Genomic DNA, 22663 nt, shown 5'->3' on the forward strand with positions numbered 1-22663 from the left:
CGGAATTATACAGTGCCTGAATAAATCCCCGTCATTTGATTGGCTGGTCGTGGATCATGCGTCATTGAATTATACGTCATTGAATTATACGTCATTGAATTATTCGTCCCAACGCATGGCGCGTCCGCACGGCAGAAATAGAAGATGTATTCCACGGTAAATGGAAGTTCCATTGCACGGTCACACTTTTTACAGCTCTGACTAATCAGATGATGAGGATTTATTCTGGTGTTGTATAAAACAAATCCGTGAAACGGAAAGAATAATTTTCATTTGGTGACAGATGGAATGTTCCAACCCACACGGCTTCGCCTCAGGGAATGAAATTATTATTTTTTAAATATATACTTGCAACTGTGAACAATAGCCAGGTCGTCTGATGGTCCAATCAAATGGTTCACTAGAGCTCAGTGAAAAAAACAATTGACAAAAAATATGTACAACTAGAGATTCGCGCTTGTTGAACATTCCATCTGTCACCTGATAAAATTATTCTTACCATTGCACACATAAACATTCATTATTTGTATACTGTTGATCAGCTGGGAATGATTCAATACGTAATAAATTGGAATGAACATGATCTGTTTCCTACGGGGGTTTATATGCACCCCAACTCGGCCAAGGAATGCAAATGAAACTTTTTGTATGGAATTTAAAATCCAAAGCAAACATTCAAATAAGTGCTAATGATGCAGAGTGTATCTGCTTTTCCTTGACAAGCATTTTTTCAAAGCAAAAAAACAACAAACCTTGCTTTTAACACGTTACACTGCAACAATCGTCAGATACTATGTTGTGCAAGAACACATTACACAGCAACAATTGTCAGATACTATGTTGTGCAAGAACAACATGTGTGAGGCAGAGAGAATAAGCTTACCAGAAATACAAAATATATATTTGCAACGTAACTGTAATACTGGGTAAAATATATACACACATATTAACAAATGATAAACTATAAGTACATACATGAGGAAAGATAAAATATTAAAGATTAACAAATACTCGTGAGCAACGTTTGGAATCGTGACTGTCAAACCACCCAAATGCAATCAAGTTGGAAACAACGTTAAAAACATAATTAATCAGCGCTACATGTGTGATTTACTGATCCATATTTTTTTATACACAATCACATGAGAGAATATGAAATGCTATATTTGATTGCATTTTTTGCAATGCATTGCCAGTGCCAGCAACGCTGCCTAACGAAATGTGGTTCCGACTATTTCATTTTACAATCGAATGCTGCTACAACGAACACTGTTTATACCGAACAATCTTCTGATTGCATTGTCATCCTCATGGAATGTGCAACACGTCTCCCATCACGATTACACTCTGGTATTTAGCGTTTAAAATGGAAAAGAGTCACTCTGGAAAAAACAACCCTTTTGAAATGTCGAAGACTGCGTCTGGAAGAACCGGGGCTCAATTACATATCCTAAGCATGATAGACTTTTGACATCATCATCATCCAAGACAATACATGCTTTTTAAAATGCACGAGTTAGGAGGGTTTAAAAGAGGAAGTCTACTTTCTACATTGGAAATTTTTGTTCTTTAACTGTTTGCTCTCAAGATTAATCCAAAAATTATCACGATCAGTCTGTGTAATCCAAAAAAAAAAAGGAGAAAAAAAACCCCAAACCAAGAAGTGAAACTAAAAGTATAAACAGCTCTTCAACAAATGCCGGATTTATACAACATAAATATACCATTATACAACACTGTGTTAAATTTGTCTTGAAACTGTACAAATGAAATATTAATACGACAACAGTCGGGCTACTTTCTACCACTGTTAGACTGTGTTCCAGCCACCTTCTAGTCTAACATCACTTGAATGCTAAAAAGTATGTAAATTCGTTGGTTAGACTCACACTATAGCTACACATGATCATTGTTGGTTAGACTCGCTTCCAGCCTCCCATTGTCTGTTGCTTTGTTGAATGAGTTTAGTCTCCTGTCCAGCCGTTTAAACTACTGCTCCATCATGGGGTTGGTGAAGGAGAAGCCGCGGAATTGATTTTGGTTGATGGTCTCGAGGACCTGTCGGTCAACCATTGACAGGGCCACCTTCTCCATGGTGAACTCGGGGTCAAAGTTACTGGAATCAGAGGCAGATTTCTGGGGGGGGGGGGGGGGGGGAAACAAGAAAGAATAGGTATTCCTGGAATTAGAATTGTAATTTATTGTTTGTTCATTATATTTAATCTTGAAATGGCGAGGGAATGCGAGTACATTTGATGAGATATTGCACAGATTTTTTTCTATTGACCTTGTACAAGATACACCTTAGGCCAAAAAAAAAATATAGGTCGGTCTCTGGTCAGCGCGCGCGTCGATTTTAATCATGCGTGTCAATCTTGTTTTTTTTCCAAAATGTTCCGCGGTAGCTCCAACAGCGCCCTCTATTGCCGCACCTCCTCAATTTTTTTTTTACCAAAGAGCACCAAGGAATGGGAAATTGCACCACGGCAAATGATCGAGAGCACCAAGGCAAATTATGAAGGACACCAATGTACATGAGGACACCAAAAAAGCAAAATAGTACCCCACCTTGTCTGTACAATCCAAGCTTGAAGAAAAAAAAAAAAAAAGCCGCGTCGCCGCGTCAATTCCGGAAATTTGGTCTGACCAGAGACCGAAAAAATTTTTTTTTGGCCTTACAGTGGCACTGGCACTCTCCTTGTTTTTTTCAAATGCTATTTTCCTAGCTATAAGAAACGTATGCGTTTTTGAACAATACCTGAATGAATAAAAATCCAACACGTTTAATTGTTGAATTATTTATTTACAAAAAATAATTATTTATGGGGCAATACTAATTCAGCTCTTGCCAGGCAAGGCTTGTTTGTGTGGAAAATGAAAGTTCTTTGCAGAGGGTTGCAAATGCCCAAAATTGGAGGGGAAAAAAGGAGAAACTTAGACATTCGAATTTTTTTTTTTTTTTAAAGGCCATAGGGCATACTTCTTTAACAGGGTATGCGTCTTTTAGCTAAAACTGATGTCATTTGTACAATATTCCAGGAAATTAAAGTAGTGGAGTGCTGTGGCCTCGTGGTTAAGGGCACTGATTCGTGGTCTGTGGGTAAAGCTGCAGGTCGTGGGTTCGAGTCCTGGCGGGGTCATGGTGCGTGTGCCCTTGAGCAAGGCACTTTGTCACTCATTGCTTCTCTCCACCCAGGAGTAAATGGGTACCTATGAGGGCAGTGATGGTTATTGTGATTGAATTAGCTTCTTTGCGCCTAACAGGCAGCATCGAGCTGTATACTCCCCAGGGAGCTGAGATGGTATATGGAATGTTTAATTGGCCCAATGATTAGGGGTAATAATAATGTAAAGCGCTTTGATCTTAGTTAAAAGCGCTATATAAGAACCTGTTATTATTATTAGTACGTACAACACTCTGTGGTTACATGAAAAAAAAAATGGAATAAGCCTCTGTACTGATGACGTCACACTTTGTTTCTATGTGTGCTTTCCTGTGCTGCTCAGTGGACCGTGGGCCCCCACTGGCTCCATAGGAAAGTGCACATGCAAACAAAGTGTGACGTCATTAGTAGAGCGGCTCACTGCTCTGCGACATCTTTGACAAATAGATCAGATCTTGAAAGGGTCTGTACTTACAATCTTGGGCTTGAATGGAGGAGGGATCTCTCTTCTCTCCAGCTTCTCGAAGTTGACAGACTTGAAGAAATCGTGGTTGCGGATTTCACTCTTGATTCCTATCCGCTGGCTGGGGTCGCGTACGAGCAGCTGCAAAGTTCAATGACGAATACAACATGTGAAATGGACAGCTGGTTAGAGTTTGGACTCAAAACTAAATTCCAGACTGCTTAAAGGGAAAATACAACATTTGCAAACATCAAAAAATAAAACTACCAAATCATTTTGAAATACCTTGCTGGACTGTTAGTGAATGACAGTGTAAAGCATCCTGTAAAATCATGGCACCTGGTATACTGTCATTTTCAAGAAAGTGGTATTTTTGTATCAATTTCCAACGCTGATCGGCCGATGAGCGTTGGAAAAAACTGGCTTTTTTTCAAATACTGGCCCCAATTGACCATCGTACTTGTTTGCAATCGATTACAAACCTATGAACGGGTACGAGCCAGCTAGACTGGTTCCCTGACTTTACAATTCCCCAATGTATGTAAACTGCTCTGTTTCTTCTCATATGGAGTCAGGGAACCAGACTACAGGAAAATGATTGTTTTTCTTGGTTTTTATAGCATTTTTGAACCCAAAACCTCAAAAAAGTTAGTGTAACTATATTTGCTATATATTTCCAACCCCCCAATTCCATCCATTTCTGAAAATTACAGCAAAAGCAAATGATGTACATTCCCTTTAAGTACAAACTTCAGTTGAGAGGTTTCTCAAATGTCTGTGCGCCGCACTTCACATTCCTTTGAGGTAATCTTCTGTGTCACAATTCTTTTGAACATATGAAAGTTTACACTTCAATTCTTCAATTGTTCATGATTGACCATTAGTCTTTACTCAGCCCCAAATGCTTTGCCTCTTACTCCCTGTGCAGCCCGAAAACCTCCTCAGCACTCTTATGGTTGTATGGATTCCTCAAGAAATAGTTACAATATAATACAATGTAGTAAAGGTACTGATGGGTGAAGCACAAGTTAAACACTATAAACATTATTCTGAGATGGAATTTTTGCGTCGCGATGATGTAGATCAAATTAGGTGTTGCCGTTCACCGACGTATAAACACTGTATACTCAGTGTGTTACCTCCCGAGTGAAAGTTGGAAAACATCACTCCAGTGGGACTCGAACCCAGGACCTCCTGCTTTCTAGTGCAGACGTCTTACCACTCGACCACCGAGCTAACGGGATCGGTTGGCTGGTTCGAATCAGATGTACATAGCAGCGGGTATCGCATTAACTATTCATAAGGTGGAATTTTTGCGTTGGGGTGATGTAAATCAAATTAGGTTTTGCCCTTCACCGTCGTATAAACGTCATGGGTGGGACTCGAACCCACGACCTGTAACTTTCACTCGGGAGGTAACACACTGGGTATACAGTGTTTATGCGTCGATGAAGGGCAAAAGGTAATTTGATTGACATCATTCTGACTCTACTCTTTCTCTAGCAGTGGTCTAATTTCCTCATGGGGTGCAATGATACACCATTAAACCATTATAAATGTGTCATGTTGTAGATTAAAGAGGTTGTGGAATGCTTGAAGACATTTCCGTCATTTCTGTCATGAAATGAGTACAAAGGGTACTTTTGAGAGCTATTTTTCAGGTCCTGTTTCCACCCGAACGTGCAATTTGTGTAAAAGTCGTCGTTGCGGGCAGCAAACAAAACACAGTAAATCGTGACGTAATAAACAGGACTCGTTTATGCTACTCTGCATCGGGAGTCCTGTTTATTACGTCACGATTTACTGTGTTTTGTTTGCTGCCCGCAACGACGACTTTTACACAAATTGCACGTTCTCGGTCGAAACAGGCACGACAGGACTTGAAAAACAGCTCTCAAAAGTACCTTTTGTACTCATTTTATGACAGAAACAATAGTCGTTTTTATTTCATCACACCTTAGGCTACATATACCCGTAAAATGACGGAAATGTCTTCGAGCATTCCACAACCTCTTTAACCTTTTATTCAATGTAGCGCCCAAAACCGCCCTGCCTGTTACTCATTGTAGCGCCCAAAACCGCCTGAGCACTCTGCGGTTCTATTGATTTTGCAGTGAATACATACGGTGAAGCCAAGGTGCTGATGGGTTAAGCCAAAGTTTGGAAAATACCATCTTTTCTTTCAAAGAGAGGTCCTTGACTTTCTTTGCACCAGAGGCCATCACATTTCCACGTAAGTCATCGCAAGTCCTCTTAAGTCCTCACACGTCCTCACTCCTCACACGTCCTTAACCCTAACCCACCTCAATCCTCCAAAATCCTCCTGGCGGTTTTGGAGGATTCTAGAGGATTGAGGATGAATGGTGATTGAATCAAATGAGGATTCTGGAGGATTGAGGATGAATGGTGATTGAAGCACATGAGGATTTTGGAGGATTGAGGATGAATGGTGAATGAAGCACAAGAGGAATTTGGAGGATTGAGGATGAATGCATTTTGAGGCAGGACTGTCTGATGATTTTGAAGGATTTGGCGTTGGTTATCCTTCATTTAAACACGAGTGCAAAGTTTTGGGATAAGGAGGATTTTGGAGGATTGAGGATGAATGCATTTTGAGGCAGGACTGTCTGACAATTTTGAAAAATTTAGGCGGAGTTAAAAAATTTTGGAGGATTTTGGAGGATTGAGGATGGTTGTAAGCAACAAGGGCCTAGGGGGTTAGGGTTAAGTCTTAAGTCAAGTCACAAGCTACATGTATCCAACAGAACTGTAACATGCATGTAGGCATAATTTGGCAACGGTTCATCCACTGTTACTCGTGGTGGGCCTTGTGAAGAGGCTTGAATTGTGAGTTACATGTGACAGGACTTGAAGGACTTTGTGAGTGACTTGTGACTTGATTCGACAACAAAACAACAACTCAATGGCTGTGATTGCTTACACTTGAGACACACGACTTGGCTTCAGTGGACAGCCAGCGTGGGTAGTGGGGGGTGTCATGGAGGATGGAGTCAAATAGCAGCTCCTCGTCGTCGCCATGGAAAGGAGACTGACCAATCAGCATCTCGTACAGCAGCACGCCGAACGACCACCAGTCCACCGAGGAATTGTACTTCTGGCTGTTCAGGATCTGTGGAGAGGAGACGCCTCACTGGTTAGAAACCGCTGCACGAACTGTGACCAACCACTTAAAATATGAATATTCACTATGGGGTGTGATTAAAGCTAGAGTCCATCATTTGCAGCTATCCGAAAAGTAACTGGCGTAATTATTGTTGAAAAACAAACTTGGTTCAAAGATAGTAAGGGAACTAAACTCCCTGTGGAATTATTCTTTCTGGGAAGCTGTCATTTTGAAGTAATCAACGAAAGAAGGCATATCCAACGGTGATTCTTAAGAAGCACCGTAGGAAAATTTAAATTAGTAGTTCGTTTTGTTATTCAGCGCAGTGCGCACAAGTATTGGAACGACGCACATGCCCGCGCGGCTGTTGTAATTCGTCGGATCAGTGCGCGACGTCACGTATAGCTGCAATTCAAAACAATTCAAAACATGATTCAGTAACTTTTGATTTGAAATTGAGATCTTAGAATGCTGTTTTTCTCGGAATGTACAGCTGAAGCTTAGCTGAACCTTCATCAGGTTAGTTGCTCAGTATCCTTCATTAGATTTTGAACTCTTTTGTTGCTTCAAACGAACAAAATGCACAAATTACAAATGATAGACTGTAGCTTTAGAAAGGCTAATCACAACTGGGTAGTGGGGAGTCAGCTGGGTAGTGGGTTCATCGGTACTTTCCTCGCCTTCCACCACTGTGACCCAGGTTCCAATCCCGCCTTGGCCAACATGTGGATTGGGTTTTCAGTCCCTTCCTGTCTTCCTCAGAATATTTTTGTCTGGGGCTTTCCTCCCACCTCCAAAACTGTAATTTCTTCTCATTGTATCCACTCCACAAGGCGCTTTTGAGGAATGCTTGGTTTAATTACCAGAAATTAATAACAATAATTTTAAAAAAATGAAACAAGCTTCCAACCCTCTAAGCTCCCTCTTTTTCACAGCTTTAACAAAAATACATCGCAACTTCATGTATCGATACATATTTGAAGTGTGTAGTTCATTAGCTTTTCAACAACAACAAACATTTCAAATCGGGTAGATATTAATTGAGTTAGGGCCAATTAAAAATAAGTGTCAATTTTTCAATCTGTCCACAGTCTCAATTGTTATTTATTAGGATTGTAATGGATTTTGGGTGAGGGTACAGTGGAATGTCGCTATACTGAACACCGCTATACCGAATATTCAGCTGTACCGAACATCGTCCTTGGCTCTTGATTTTTTTGTACAAAGTGAACGGAATATTGCTCTTGAAAAATGTCAACAGAAGAGCGAAAAGTGGCTAATATTTTCCCAAGGAATCGAAGGGGAAAGCCACCCATTGCTGTAGGTACTGGTAGTAAGCTCACTATCTGTGTGATTACATCATTCAATAGTTGGCACGTGTTCAAAGTCATCTTTCAGTATCTAGAAGTACCAGGGCATGCATGGTGAAGTTCTGCAGGGGGCTATTTATTGAAAAATGAGTACCGGAGCACCGGCAGCTTAAAATTGCTATACCGAACGATCGTTATTGCAAACAACTGACCTACTGCCGTTTGCGAATTAGCTACGCCCCTTAGACAACCATATGGAGTTTTTGTACACTAAGTTTTGTTTGTCTCAGATGTTGCGCGTCCTGAGTTCATTTGTATATCATGTAATTGGACAATATTTCACAAGCTGCGTTGACGCAATTCTACCACAATAGGTCAATTTCTGTGGATCCCGCGATGTTCCTTATAGCGGCGTTCCACCGTAATCTTTTTTCTTTATTTGGTTCTTTTACACCATCCCACACCTCCCACAGCCTTCCCCAAAAGCAAAAATTCCAGAAATTAAACAAGATTTTACCTCTGGCGCGATGTAGTCGGGAGTTCCGCAGAACGTCGATGCCTTGTTCTCATTGATGATGTTCTGTTTGCACATACCAAAGTCTGCAATCTTGATGTGGCCCTCGAAGTCCAGCAGGACGTTATCCAGCTTGAGATCACGATAGATGATGCCGCGACGATGGAGGAACTGCAAACCACAGATGATCTCTGCAGCATAGAATCTACCAGAAAGATGGGTTGCTGATTATTGGCATCAAGTTATCAAAATGAGAAAAACATGACGTACGGATGATTCTCTTATAATTCTTTTTTTGGTTTTATGGAATGTCTACTTAATAACGCACCATCATATAGTCAATGAACAATTAGCTGCTTTAAAACTAATAATGTTGTGTAAGAAATGAAAGTTGATTTGTCCATACCATTTTGACCCCAAAGACTTTTTATCAATACGGGGTGAGTAAAAAAAACCGAAACCCAAATGTTGGGACCATTGTTTTAGGGAAGTTCTGCATGTAGCATTTTCAAAATCTAGGATATGAAAGCCCAAGCTTTCTTTAAGTACAAGAATCATTCAAATCACCCATGTACTTTTCAAGTTACGGAATTTTAAACACAACCACCGTTTTAAAGTTCTGTCCACGGATCATAGAAAAGGTGTGCGTTCTTTCAGTAAAACGAAAACAATTTATACACATCCCTATGTGATTTGTTTTTGTTTTGCTGAATGAAACACTGAATTTTTTTGTGATCCGTGGACAGAACCTTCAAACAGTGGTTGTGTTTAAAATTCTGTAACTTGAACAGTACATGAGTGATTTGAATGATTTTTGTACTAAAAGAAAGCTTATGAATTGGGCTTTCATATCCTAGACTTTGAAAATGCTACATTCAGAACTTCCTTAAAACAATGGTCCCAACATTTGGGTTTCGTTTTTTTTTACTCAACCTGTACAACAGTTATTCACTTTTTAATGAGAAATTGAAAAGTTCTTTCACTTTTCAAAATCAAATTACTTGCAGTCAGTCAATGATTAAGGAGGACTTTGTTTTGTATTAGAGGTAAACTGAATGCTGATCTTATTATTCAATTTTGCATAAAAACAAATGAGGCTACATTAAAACTAGCTTCCAATTAAGATGAACTTGCTAGGAAAAGCTACATGTAGCATATGTTGTACCTTGCTCTTCTCTCTTCAAATCTGAGTGATGATTGGATGTGGAACATGAGATCACCGCCGTTCAGATACTCCATCACGAAGAATAGATGACCCTGCAAAGAACAAGATTGACAAGGTATAAACCCGGTGCAAAAATTACTCCAAAATATCTGTTGGCATGAGAATAATCACAAACCAAGACAGCATGTTATCATGTCTGGTCAATAGATAGGAGACTGTTAGTTTCACTTCATGAAAATGTAAAATTCCTCAAACCGCAACGACACTAGCACTGTACACCCAATCGAATTCATTTTACTTTCGCGTGAATGACGTTGACATTCAAATTTTGAAGGAAGGAAACATGTATACGCTGTACATGTATATATAACTCATCTACAAGCCAAGTTGGCAAGCACTTCCTAACCCCCGACTCAAACATGTCAAATATTAACCCTCCCTCTCTCAGTGACAAAATGAAGAGAGATACCTTTTCTGTCAAAACTTATCAAGTGACAATTTTTATAAGTTTAGTAAATTTATTGTACTTTTTTATTTAATTTTATTTATTTCATAACCAACAGCGGAGACCCGCCATTTACAGGTATCATAAAAAACGTAAAAATATATAAATTAAAAAATAAAATTGAAATTAAACAAATACACATGGCACATTCTTAATCAACAGGAAAATTAACCATTACTGATTAAAAACAAATAAGCAATAAGACAACCCAACAAACAATGAACAAGAACAAATTAAATTATAAATTGGGCTCATATTGGTGCAAATGACAGGCTGTGTCAATTTTGTCAACTGAAGGTACCATGCCTTGACTGACAGCAATAAATATGGTGGGTTTAAGTACTGCCGAGTGTCTGGCAATGATTGATTTAATTCAGTAATAATGAAAGCACATAAGGTTCACTCATGCATCCCAGCAAAACAAAGGCATTACCCTCTATAAAGCCCCTGTCACACTTTTGCCTATCCTAATTCCTTATGAGTTCCTTATCAAAATTTTGCAATACGCAGCCGTACGCTCAAAACGTCGAAATTTTTTAATTACTTTGACTTATGTGCGACGCACATCTAGCGTACAAGTAACGATTTCAGCGCATCCATTGCGTATGAGATGCGTAAGAGTTAAGTATGCAGTGCACAACATTATTTTTTTGGCTGCGAATAGGTCAGTATGCAGTGCGCATTCCGAGCGTATTCCGGACGCACCCGACTTATGCCGACCGCATGCCTGACGCAATACGTCGGCATTCGCTATGAGTTCGTTCAGCGTGCGTTGTATCTGCACTGCAAGTACGCTATGTATACGTCCAATATAGGGGGCTCATATGCTGACGGGGTGCGTGCCGGGAGGTCAGCGTATTACTGCGTATGAACCGCTAAATCCCCCACGAACACACAGCGTACTCGTACCGCGCACGACCGATGCGGGACCGATGCGCTGCGTATTTATAACTTATGACCTGCGTAACAGCGTAACAGCGTACGCAGCGTAGTTTTGTGCATGCCCAAAACTATCCAGCGTACTGGGCCGTACCATGTGTATACCTGCGTACATAAAACTTACACAAAACGATCGAGATGCATATGAGGTGCGTACTGTGCGTACGACTGCGTATGAAAAAAATGTCAATGCGCAACTCATAAGGAATTAGGATACGCAGAAGTGTGACAGGGCTCTTAGATTCCTACCTTGCTTTGGAAGGTGCAGAACAGGTGGGTCAGGAAGGGATGTTGCCAGGCCAGACCCAGGACATGTCTCTCCACCATAGTACACTCCACATCATCATCCTCCAAGACGACATCCTTCTTGAGCGCTTTGATGGCATAGTACTTGTCAGTGCCTTTACACTGAGCTAGCATGACCTGGCCAAAGACACAACATCATCATCGACACATTAACAATTTCACCAGTCTTACATAAACAGTACAGCCATTCAACACAGATTGTACTTGTCATAAAGGCACGTGGGATCATTTTTGTATATTTTCGTCATTGTCGAGGCAAAACAATCCCCAAAATCTTCAGAAGGGTGCATAGCAACTAACCTGTTGAAGATTCAGCTCAGGATACTACACATGGTGAGAAAACGTGCACACAATTTTTGGGCCTCGTGACTGGATTCCATTGCTAACACATGAAAATATGTCAAAAACAGGTGCCTGGGGCACACTTTTTTTGAAACGGAGCATAGTTTTCTTCTAAACAATATCATTTCAGGCAGAGTAATCTCACAGTGTATTTGACACCAGTCCTATTTTAAACAATGCTACATGCAGTATTCCTCTTCAAAATCTGTTACACTCTGACAATTTTCAAATGATGGTGAAGGATAGATGGGCAACGTTGTTAAACAATATTAAACGAATACCAGAGGGGATGCAACTATAGAATTTGTGATATTACATATTTGGGTCACTCCATGAAGTTGAGATACAAAGTGTGATATTGGGGTCAAATTTTCAAATTGCTTGTTCAAGTTTTGTTTATGCTTTTTTTGATAGCCCATACATTGTGGTTTAACAATTCATTCAAATTTAAGTCACATGATTTTGGAAAGTTGGTAAATTTGTACACAATATATATTTACATGTGATGACTATGGACAAGCTGTGGATGTAACCGGAAGCCACATCCTGTTACATCCAAACCTTGTTTTGTTCATAAATTTTTGTTTTGTTTTGTCACACTTTTTCAACATTTTTTTATGGCTGACATACGGAAGCTTGAATTGCCTTCCGCGATACCGCGTTACCGAGATAATTTATCACAGAAATCCGGAAATCAAAGATAAATCATTCAACGATACCGCGTTACTGCGATAATTTATCACAGAAATCCAGAAATCAGAGATAATTCCTTCCGCGATACCGCGTTACCGTGATAATTTATCACAGAAATCCAGAAATCAGAGATACCTTTTCCTCGATACCGCGTTACTGCGATAATTTATCACAGAAATCCAGAAATCAGAGATAATTCCTTCCGCGATACCGCGTTACCGTGATAAATTATCATAGAAATCCAGAAATCAGAGATACCTTTTCCTCGATACCGCGTTACTGCGATAATTTATCACAGAAATCCAGAAATCAGAGATAATTCCTTCCGCGATACCGCGTTACCGTGATAATTTATCACAGAAATCCAGAAATCAGAGATACCTTTTCCTCGATACCGCGTTACCGTGATAATTTATCACAGAAATCCAGAAATCAGAGATACCTTTTCTTCGATACCGCGTTACTGTGATAATTTATCACAGAAATCCGGAATTCAAAGATACGTATTCCTTGATACCGCGTTACTGCGATAATTTATCACAGAAATGCGGAATTCAAAGATTATTCCTTCCGCGATACCGCGTTACTGTGATAATTTATCACGGTAACGCGGTATCGCTGAATGATTTATCTTTGAATTCTGGATTTCTGTGATAAATTATCGCAGTAACGCGGTATCGCGGAAGGAATTATCTTTAATTTCCTGATTTCTGCGATAAATTATCGCGGTAACGCGGTATTGCGGAAGGCAATTCAAGCTTCCGTACTGACGCCATAACATTTACAGAATTTGGGTATGAGAAATATTTTTGAATATCATCGAGCTTGGTATCATTTAAAAGCTTATCTTATAGCCTTATTGTCAAATGATATTTGTTTTAGAAATAACCATTCCATAACAAAGAAAAAACTGTTTTATACTCAGACCTCAGAAAATGATGGCCTGTTCCTCAACTTCATGGAATGACCCATTTACCAGTTTAGTTAAAGTAGCATGAAAGTCCAGTCCTTACAAGTCCTCACAAGTTAAACATTCAAAAAAATAAAATGAAAGATTTATCTACCTTTCCAAAGCTTCCTTTGCCCAGGACTTTGACCAGGGAGAAATCCTCAATCTTGTACAGCTTGGGAGGTGGGGGCGGGGCCTTGTCTTGCTTGTCGGGCGGGGCGAGAGCCTGCCACAGCGGCTCATAAATCGCCCTGGGGACAAAGGTCAAAGCAAGACAAAGGTCACAGCAGGTCAAACGTCACGGCAGGTCAAAGGTCAACCCAGGTGCCAATTTATGTTAGGATTTAAATGTTTGTAATTCAATGATGGGTATTTGAATATTTGAATGTGCAAAATTTCTATACTATTCAGTTTAAAAAGGCAGGTCAAAGGTCAACCCAGGTGCCAATTTATGTTATGGTATAAATATGTTTGTAATTCAATGATGGGTATTTGAATATTTGAATGTGCAAAATGTCTATGCTATTCATTTTAAAAAGTCAAACATTCCCCCCCCCCCCCCCTCCCAAACGGTTCAGTGCATACACATTTTTCATAAGACATGTGTAAGATGGAATTTTGCATCTGGGTGATGTGAATCAGTTAGGTTCTGGCCTTCACTGACGTACATGTATAAACACTGTATACTCAGTCTCGATATGTGTATACACATTTTTGGTATAAAAACTTATCAAGTAATCTCAATCTATGTTCCAGACCGTCTGTCACAAATTATCATATCAGTCCATTGATGCACCAGTACATGTTCGTACATGGATTGGGCTTGCCTTTCATGGGAATGTGTGTGAAATTAACTCTTGATAATGTCAACTGAGTTCAATGGTCTCTTCCTTGTATCGAAGGTTAGCCATGTACATACATGTAGCAAACATCACATTTCATTTAAGCCACTAATTGCACAATACAGAAACAGATGGTAAAAAACCATGACATATGGGTGTAAAGAAATACATGTACTAAAGCTGACTTTTGTTTAACAAGCAATCAAAACACAATGTGTACATGAATCATGCTGACACATAAGAGTAACTAGACTCAATTCATCTGTGGTACAAACAGTCAACCCTTAAAGGCGACATGTAATGTTTTGTTGGGGGGGGGGTGGGTTTACAAGAGAAGTATACAATCAAACACAAAGGGAAGATACTGGTATTACAATTACCAATAACAGAATCACAAGCCAGTACATATTGCAATATTGCTTCAGACAAGATTGTTTACAAAATTTCAACAATTTTGTTATCATTTTTGTCATTCCTTTCCCTTTCGTACATGTACACACTGGGGCTGGTAACTGAAAGCACTCAAATTAATTGAAAACAATAAACTGTAGTGCACAACGTTCGAGTGTCAAAATATTTTCTTACAGTTACACGTTATTAGCAGAATTTATGAAACACAATGCAAGAAACACTATGGTACATGTAGGCACATCTGATGTTTGCAATGTTTTACTCAAGCAAGTCGAATGGTCGGGAATGCAACACACCGTACATATACATGTATATGTACATGTACGGTATTTCCCTAAAAGCATGACTTGCCTGTGTACATGTACATGAGAATTGTGCATTTTGAGGAAGTGTGTGTAATGTAGAACTTGTGAATAGTGTGCATATGATAATCTACAATGTATTTGCACCAGGATTATTAACACGTATTATCATTATTGGGAAAAATAGTTACATGTACATGTAAGTTTTGCTTTTAAGTAATCTCTCACTTAAAGACCTTCTTTGGCCCATCCGGTGCATTAGTAAAAACGTCATACACACGCGCGCACCACTGATTACTAGCGCCCATTGGATAAACGCTCAAGTTGCGTTAACTTCCGGTTCCATTCGTGCTATGCTGCACCGTGTGAAGTACGCATGGTTGAATTGAGATGACGTCACACTAACGAACCAGATAAAAGAGAGCGACATTTATGAGACAAAAATGCATTTGCCTAAATTCTACCATGACATCCATGCGCACATGTATACAACACACAACTGTTACAACGACATCATGACAACATGTTTTGAGGCAGTGTTGTTATTGGCTTTGCTGGTGTACAATGTACATATACAATGTATACATTTACACGTACAAGGTTGAATACCGATACATTTAGGTTTATGTACGGAAGTGCATACAGAGTATGATAAACATTCAGTATACTTACGATTTCTTTCCTAATAGTATCCTGATCAACAACATAAAGAAAACATGTCAGGGCTAATTTCTATTTTTTCCTTTCCTTATCGCTTTTTATTGCTACGGAAATTCCTGACAACATGGACTGCTCAGCACCTCTGAAGTTTATTTTATTACATGTACCATCAAAAGACCGTATCACTTTGATGAAAGCATGGAATCACTATAGGTATGTTTGTTAAATTTACCTCCGCCCAGGAGGTAGTGTTTTCATCAGATTTTGGTAGTTTGTTGGTTGGTTGGTTGGTCATACTACTTTCATTGAGGTATCGACATAATTTGCAGTGTTGTCCAATGGTTACAATGTTTGACCCATACGCCCTGGTATATGGGTTTAAACCCCTGAGGGGTACACGGGGCATGCGTTCTTGGGCAAGGCACTTTACTACAATTGCCTCTCTCCACCCAGGAGTACCAATTGGTACCTGTGAAGGTAAAGACTAAATTGTGCTGATCTCGAGCTGCTGCTGCTGCTGCTGCTGCAAAAAAAGGTCTCATTCCTGATGAACAGGGACAATAATAGACCCAAGACGTAATGACGTAATGGCTTTGTTTACATATATGCACTTTTCCTATGGGAGCGAAGTCGATATACCAGATAAAGTGGGGACCGTCTACTACAAAGGCAAGCGCACATGTAAACAAAGCGTGATGTCACTACATCTAAGGCCTATTGCAAAGCACTTCGAAACCTTAGGTATTGAGCGCTATAAGCACTACATTATTATTTATGAATATTTATTGAATTAATTGCTTGCTGGCACTCTGAATGGAAATTTTGCAAAACTACTTCTGGGCAAACACTGCACTTTGCCAAATATGATACCCGAGAAATTAATTGGTTCTGCTAGCAAAATTCTGTGTAACAAATTCTGCGCTAAGCTCAACATTCAGACTTACTCATCATCATCGTCATCATCTTCAAATGCCTCTGTCTTCACTGCAGCACCCTTGGCAGCTAAGCGTTTCTTGTCCTAAACACACCGGAAGTAAACATTCCAAAGTTTGAAACACGGTCTTAAAATGGATGGGAGGTTTGCGGTAACACCCCATGAATGATGTATCTTTGTGAGTTGTGTGGTTCAAAGAAGAACCAGTTGGTTTAACTCGACTTTTCGAACAGTATGCTCTACTCGTCATCAGGAGACTCCCAGACTCTGGTATAGTAGTTTAAGCAATGGAGGCTAAATCAGTTGAATGCTGAGGCGGGAGATTCTAGTAGAACAATGTCGAATCTCTCGCCTTAAAGGGAAGATACAACATTTGCAAACATCAAGGAACGAAATGATCAAATTATTACGTACTGTTAGGGAATGACAGTCTAAAGCATCCTTTAAAATCGTGGCTCCTGGTGTGCTGACATTTTCACGAAAAACTGTATTTTTCCAACGCTGGTCGGCCGACCAGCATTGGAGAAAACTGGCTCTTTTCAAAAACTGTTCCTACTTTTTCATATTAAGTTTTTCTGACTTTTCTTTGCAATTGATTACACAACTGTGAAGGGGTGCAAGCCTGCGCTAGACTTATTCCCGACCTTACAATTCCTCAAAGAGTATTAATTGCTCCGTTTCATCTTAAGTGGGATCAGGGAACCAGACTACAAGAATATGATAGGTTTTCTCGGTTTTTCCAGCAACTACAAGCCCAAAACGTGAATTAAGTCAGTTTAACAATATTTTCTATAACATACTAATCCGCCAAATCCATTTATTTCTGAAAATTGCAGCAAAAGCAAATGTTGTACATTCCCTTTAACAGTCCACCAAATTTAGCATCCTGTTCCAGAATCTCCCGCCTCAACTCTAGCTTCGACAGAAGCGGGAATTGTCCCAGCAAAGACTGCACATGCCTCCAATCGACTGACAACGTACTGAATTTTGTTTGTTGTTCATGTCAATACGGTCAGTCTTGTACGGTCAACACATAAAACTATGCTGCAATCCAATAGCAACGGCAAATCTATTAAGATATATAAAACACTCTTTCCAATTTGCATCCTTTTATTTAATCTTACATTCCCTGTGCTTGAGTTTCATCCCGAAAAAAAACCAACTGATTCCTTTTCTAACTTGCTCTTTTTCTAGCCATACAAAAATTATCCACTTTTGAATGAGACATCGACCTAAAAATATCTGGCCATGTTTAGTTGTTGAATTATTACTTTACAAATGTCGAAATTATTGGCTAACGGGCAATAATTCCATTCTTGCGGGGTATGCTGGTTCCTGCCCCACAATCAGTATCGATAATGTATGGACTGGAAGCCAGACTGCTTTTGACGCGGATATGCTTGTGCCTATAACAAACCCTTTTTTTATCAGAAGATGCAGAAGTCCAAAAATGGACTAAACAAGTTGAAAATTTATTAAGAGAAACAAAACATGAATTTGTTGAAGAGCACAGGGATTGTAATGATTGTTTGTGATTGCTTACCTCCACTTCTTTGATGGCAGCAGACATCAGCTTCTGATTGATACCACACAGGTTGGGAGCGTGCTTCTTGCACTTGTGATGGACGTTCACATTACAGTCTGGAACCCGAAAAGAAAAAAACACATTCAATGTAAATTTCTTTGCTGAAATATTCCATGAGACTTCACAGTGGTAGTGCGTTTAAAGGTAGGGAACATCATTTGCAGCTACCCAAAAAGTACCCGACAAAATTATTGTTGCAAAGCATTCTTGGTTTAAAGATAGTAAGGGAACTAAACTCCCTGCGAAATTATTCTTTCTGGCATGCTGTCATTTTGAAGAAAGCGACAAAGAAGGTCATTTCCAAAGATGCGACTAAAGACGCATTTTTGGAAATTTCCGGCAGTAGTTTGTTTTTAATTCGGCGAAGCCGTGAATGGGTGCGTGGAAGCGTTGACACGATGCACACGCATGTGCGGTTGCTATAATTCGTCAGTTCAGTGCGTGACATCATGTAGCTGCAATCGGTTGAATGAGAACATGTCCCGGACGCTGATTTTGGGCGCAATTCAAAACATGACTCAGCAATCAAATTAGGTTTTGCCCTTCACCGACGTTTAAACACTGTATACTCAGTGTGTTACAGCCCGAGTGAAAGATGGAAAAAATCACTCGGGTGGGACTCGAACCCACAACCTCCTGCTTTCTAGTGCAGATGTCTTACCACTCGACCACCGAGCTAACGGGATCGGTTGGCTGGTTCGAATCTGATGTGCATAGCAGCGGGTACCGCATAAACTATTATAAGATGATATTTTGCGTCGGGGTGATATAAATCAAATTAGGTTTTGCCCTTCACCGACGTTTAAACACTGTATACTCAGTGTGTTACCTCCCGAGTGAAAGATGGAAAAAATCACTCGGGTGGGACTCGAACCCACGACCTCCTGCTTTCTAGTGCAGATGTCTTACCACTCGACCACCGAGCTAACGGGATCGGTTGGCTGGTTCGAACCTGATGTGCATAGCAGCGGGTACCGCATAAACTATTATAAGATGATATTTTGCGTCGGGGTGATATAAATCAAATTAGGTTTTGCCCTTCACCGACGTTTAAACACTGTATACTCAGTGTGTTACCTCCCGAGTGAAAGATGGAAAAAATCACTCGGGTGGGACTCGAACCCACGACCTCCTGCTTTCTAGTGCAGATGTCTTACCACTCGACCACCGAGCTAACGGGATTGGTTGGCTGGTTCGAATCTGATGTGCATACCGGTAGCAGCGGGTACCGCATAAACTATTATAAGATGATATTTTGCGTCGGGGTGATATAAATCAAATTAGGTTTTGCCCTTCACCGATGTTTAAACACTGTATATTCAGTGTGTTACCTCCCGAGTGAAAGATAGAAAGCAGGAGGTCGTAGGTTCGAGTCCCACCCGAGTGATTTTTTCCATCTTTCACTCGGGAGGTAACACACTGAGTATACAGTGTTTAAACGTCGGTGAAGGGCAAAACCTAATTTGATTTATATCTCCCCGACTCAAATATCATCTTGTAATGACTCAGCAACTTTTGAATTGAAATCAAGATCCTAGAACATTGTTTTCTTGGCATATACAGCATACCGTACACTGAGCTAAAATTTCATCAGGTTAGATTTGAGCACTGTTGTTGCTTCAAATGAAAATTAAATGCACGAATGACAAATGATCTACTCTGCCTTTAAGGCTGTCTGTGCTCTAGCTTTCTGTCTTTTTCTACTTTTGTATTTTTTGGCAAAATTAAACAAATGATATAAAAATCCAATCTACATATGACAACAATCAACATACATTTTATGTGACAAGATCCAACAAAACGAGACTTGTAAGGACATTATTTCACATTGGTTTTGGTTCTATGGGCAGTGGAAAGAGCATGCACAATCTGCTATTTATTTTGAAATACATGTGGAGTGCTGTGGCCTCGTGGTTAAGGGCACTGATTCGTGGTCTGTGGGTAAAGCTGCGGGTCGTGGGTTCGAGTCCTGGCGGGGTCATGGTGCGTGTGCCCTTGAGCAAGGCACTTTGTCACTCATTGCTTCTCTCCACCCAGGAGTAAATGGGTACCTATGAGGGCAGTGATGGTTATTGTGATTGAATTAGCTTCCTTGCACCTAACAGGCTGCATCGAGCTGTATACTCCCCAGGGAGCTGAGATGGTATATGGAATGTATAATTGGCCCAATGATTAGGGGTAATAATAATGTAAAGTGCTTTGATCTTAGTTAAAAGCGCTATATAAGAATCTGTTATTATTATTATTATTATTATCAGTCCGCTTGACATCTTATTAACGGTACATGCAGTTATTGAAGTGGAAATATCGACTGATTTTCATTTTGCAGGAGTTTGATCAAGTTAATTTCTCTAAAGTGTTAACTCTGGTGACTTATGACTCGTTTAATTTGAACATTTTGCATTGATCATACCTTCACATTTGACCCCTTGTCTGAAGAGGCCATACAACAGGGTGCCACAGTGGTCGCAGAACGTGGGGCTCTTGTATGAGAATACCTTGAAGCGATGGGGCATGTCAATTTTGAAGCGCTCCCTCAAAATCTACAGCACATAAACACAACAAAACAGATAATAAACAAATAGGCCTAATGTTTAAAATTTTCCAAATATAAGTAATTTCATATAATTGTTTTTTTTTTTTTAAATTGCTCCATGTCCCATTCCAGCGAACCATGTAATTTCAATAGCGCCCTCTCAGGTTTGGCAGGCAATTACATGCACATGTTCGCTCGTACCCCCCGCCCTGCAAACAGGACGCTGGGATACTCCGATGAATTCACGCTCTCATTGGTTGGATTCTGCGTGACCTGTGACCTGCGCGTCATCACGGTCATGACTCTGCAAGGTTTGAAATGGCCGTTAAGACTGATTCATTACTCATTTATTAAGTTTACAGATTTTTTTTTTCATTGAAAAGCGTAATGATGTAGGAAATTCTGTAAAACGTATCTGTGTTGTAACTTTACAATTCCCTTCACTTGCTCAGGCTCTGTTTCGATTCACGAACAGTCGGATTGCATTATGCGACGCTGAAAATTTTGTCCACATGTTTCGCAATGAAACAGAAATCACATCCGGTATGGAACGTGTGCATTTCTATGGGAAGTTGTCAGATAGCATTTGCGCACATTGTCTAACTGTGGTCTTGAACAGCTGCAGCCAGATGCTTTATACATAGGTCATAGGCCACTTCCTTCACAAGATTCTGTGAAGCTCATCAGAGTATCCCAGCATTCTGTTTGCAGGGCGGGGGGTAAGAGCGAAATGCACATGGGGAATGTTTTCTTTGCTTTTGAGATCACTGGTTTTTTTTGTGAAAGACAAAAAATCTGCAATTACTGCTACCTGGAACAGTCGAAAAAGGTTAAGCATAGAAATTTGACGAGGAAGCAGTTTAAATTTGTTTTGCTAAACAGGTTCCCCTCAAAAAGTAAACTGTGTCATGCTTGTGTGCATTTGCAACATACACTTAAATTATGTGTAAAATGATATTTTAGGCTTAGCAACTCTAAGGATAAATGTTAGCACACCTATTCAGCATTCATTCAGTATGGATTTAAGTACAATCAGTGAATTAAACATGGCACTAAATAGTGAGGCTCAGTTAAGTGATCTGCCTCTTAGTTTGATGCCTGCTGATGATTGGTTTAAAATATGATGCATTTATTCAGACGATAAATTTCTTCCACAATGAAACTTCAGTACGTGTGCAATGTACTAGATGTTTTTAAAGGGCCCATGCAATGTAATTCTTTTAATGCAACCCTTGGAAATGCACCTTTGTGCCCCTTTTAACCCTATTTTCATTTTCGTTTTGACATTTTCAAGGTATTTTGGTGATTTCTTGGTTTTTATGCTAATGCTAATTTTCATATTCATGAGCATGAGGGTGATGTCACTTCAGGCAGAAACTTCAATGTTTCAGCTCTTTCAGCACCAAAAGTTGCCAGGGTTTTGGATATTTCTTTGTCGTAAATGTTCTTTTCTTTGATAATTTGTGATGTGATCAAGCTAAATGAGTCGTTTGTCGACCCCGGTCAAAAAACCTTTTATTACAGATTTGAAAAGAGCACAATCTCAGCATTACTTCTGTGAAAACCAAATGCTGATACTACCTTTAGTTAAAAAATTATGAAAGTCAGAACACCAAGAGATTTGTGATGAAGTGGTCCTATTTTGGCCTGTATCTCCAAATGAAAATTCCCCACAAACGACTCATGTAGCTTGATCGCATCACATTTGTTGCTGTGTCAAGTACACGGCAGTAAACCAATGAGCAAACTTTTCTTCCAAATAATTGCAATAACCAAATTTTGGGGTTCACAATTTGAACAGAAAACCCCTAAACTGAACATTGTCTTCCTGAAATGACATCACAGCAACAGCACCCTCAGTTGTCCGGAAAAACGTGGACAATTTTAAATGTTTAAAGAAGGACACTTTTCAAAAGAAA

The 22663-nt window shown here is 39.8% G+C and overlaps 1 protein-coding gene across 4 annotated transcripts in view; it reads right to left on the bottom strand.

The window, feature by feature from the left end:
• Positions 1-341: 341 nt before the first annotated feature.
• The window catches only part of LOC119721922 (protein kinase C delta type-like), a 66822-nt gene continuing 44500 nt past the window's right edge, over positions 342-22663 (bottom strand). For all 4 annotated transcript variants that reach the window (XM_038191878.1, XM_038191876.1, XM_038191877.1 and 1 more), the window contains 10 exons: positions 20622-20751; positions 18167-18264; positions 16634-16707; positions 13590-13725; positions 11434-11607; positions 9741-9832; positions 8579-8780; positions 6569-6757; positions 3640-3768; positions 342-2136 (listed from right to left, as the gene is read on the bottom strand). In XM_038191878.1, coding sequence (XP_038047806.1) covers positions 1990-2136; positions 3640-3768; positions 6569-6757; positions 8579-8780; positions 9741-9832; positions 11434-11607; positions 13590-13725; positions 16634-16707; positions 18167-18264; positions 20622-20751 — 1371 coding nt within the window. In that variant the 3' untranslated portion in view covers positions 342-1989. The remainder of the gene's footprint in view (positions 2137-3639; positions 3769-6568; positions 6758-8578; positions 8781-9740; positions 9833-11433; positions 11608-13589; positions 13726-16633; positions 16708-18166; positions 18265-20621; positions 20752-22663) is intronic.

This window comes from Patiria miniata, unplaced genomic scaffold, assembly GCF_015706575.1.
Source record: "Patiria miniata isolate m_02_andy unplaced genomic scaffold, ASM1570657v1 HiC_scaffold_14, whole genome shotgun sequence".
Classification (NCBI taxonomy): Eukaryota; Metazoa; Echinodermata; class Asteroidea; order Valvatida; family Asterinidae; genus Patiria; species Patiria miniata.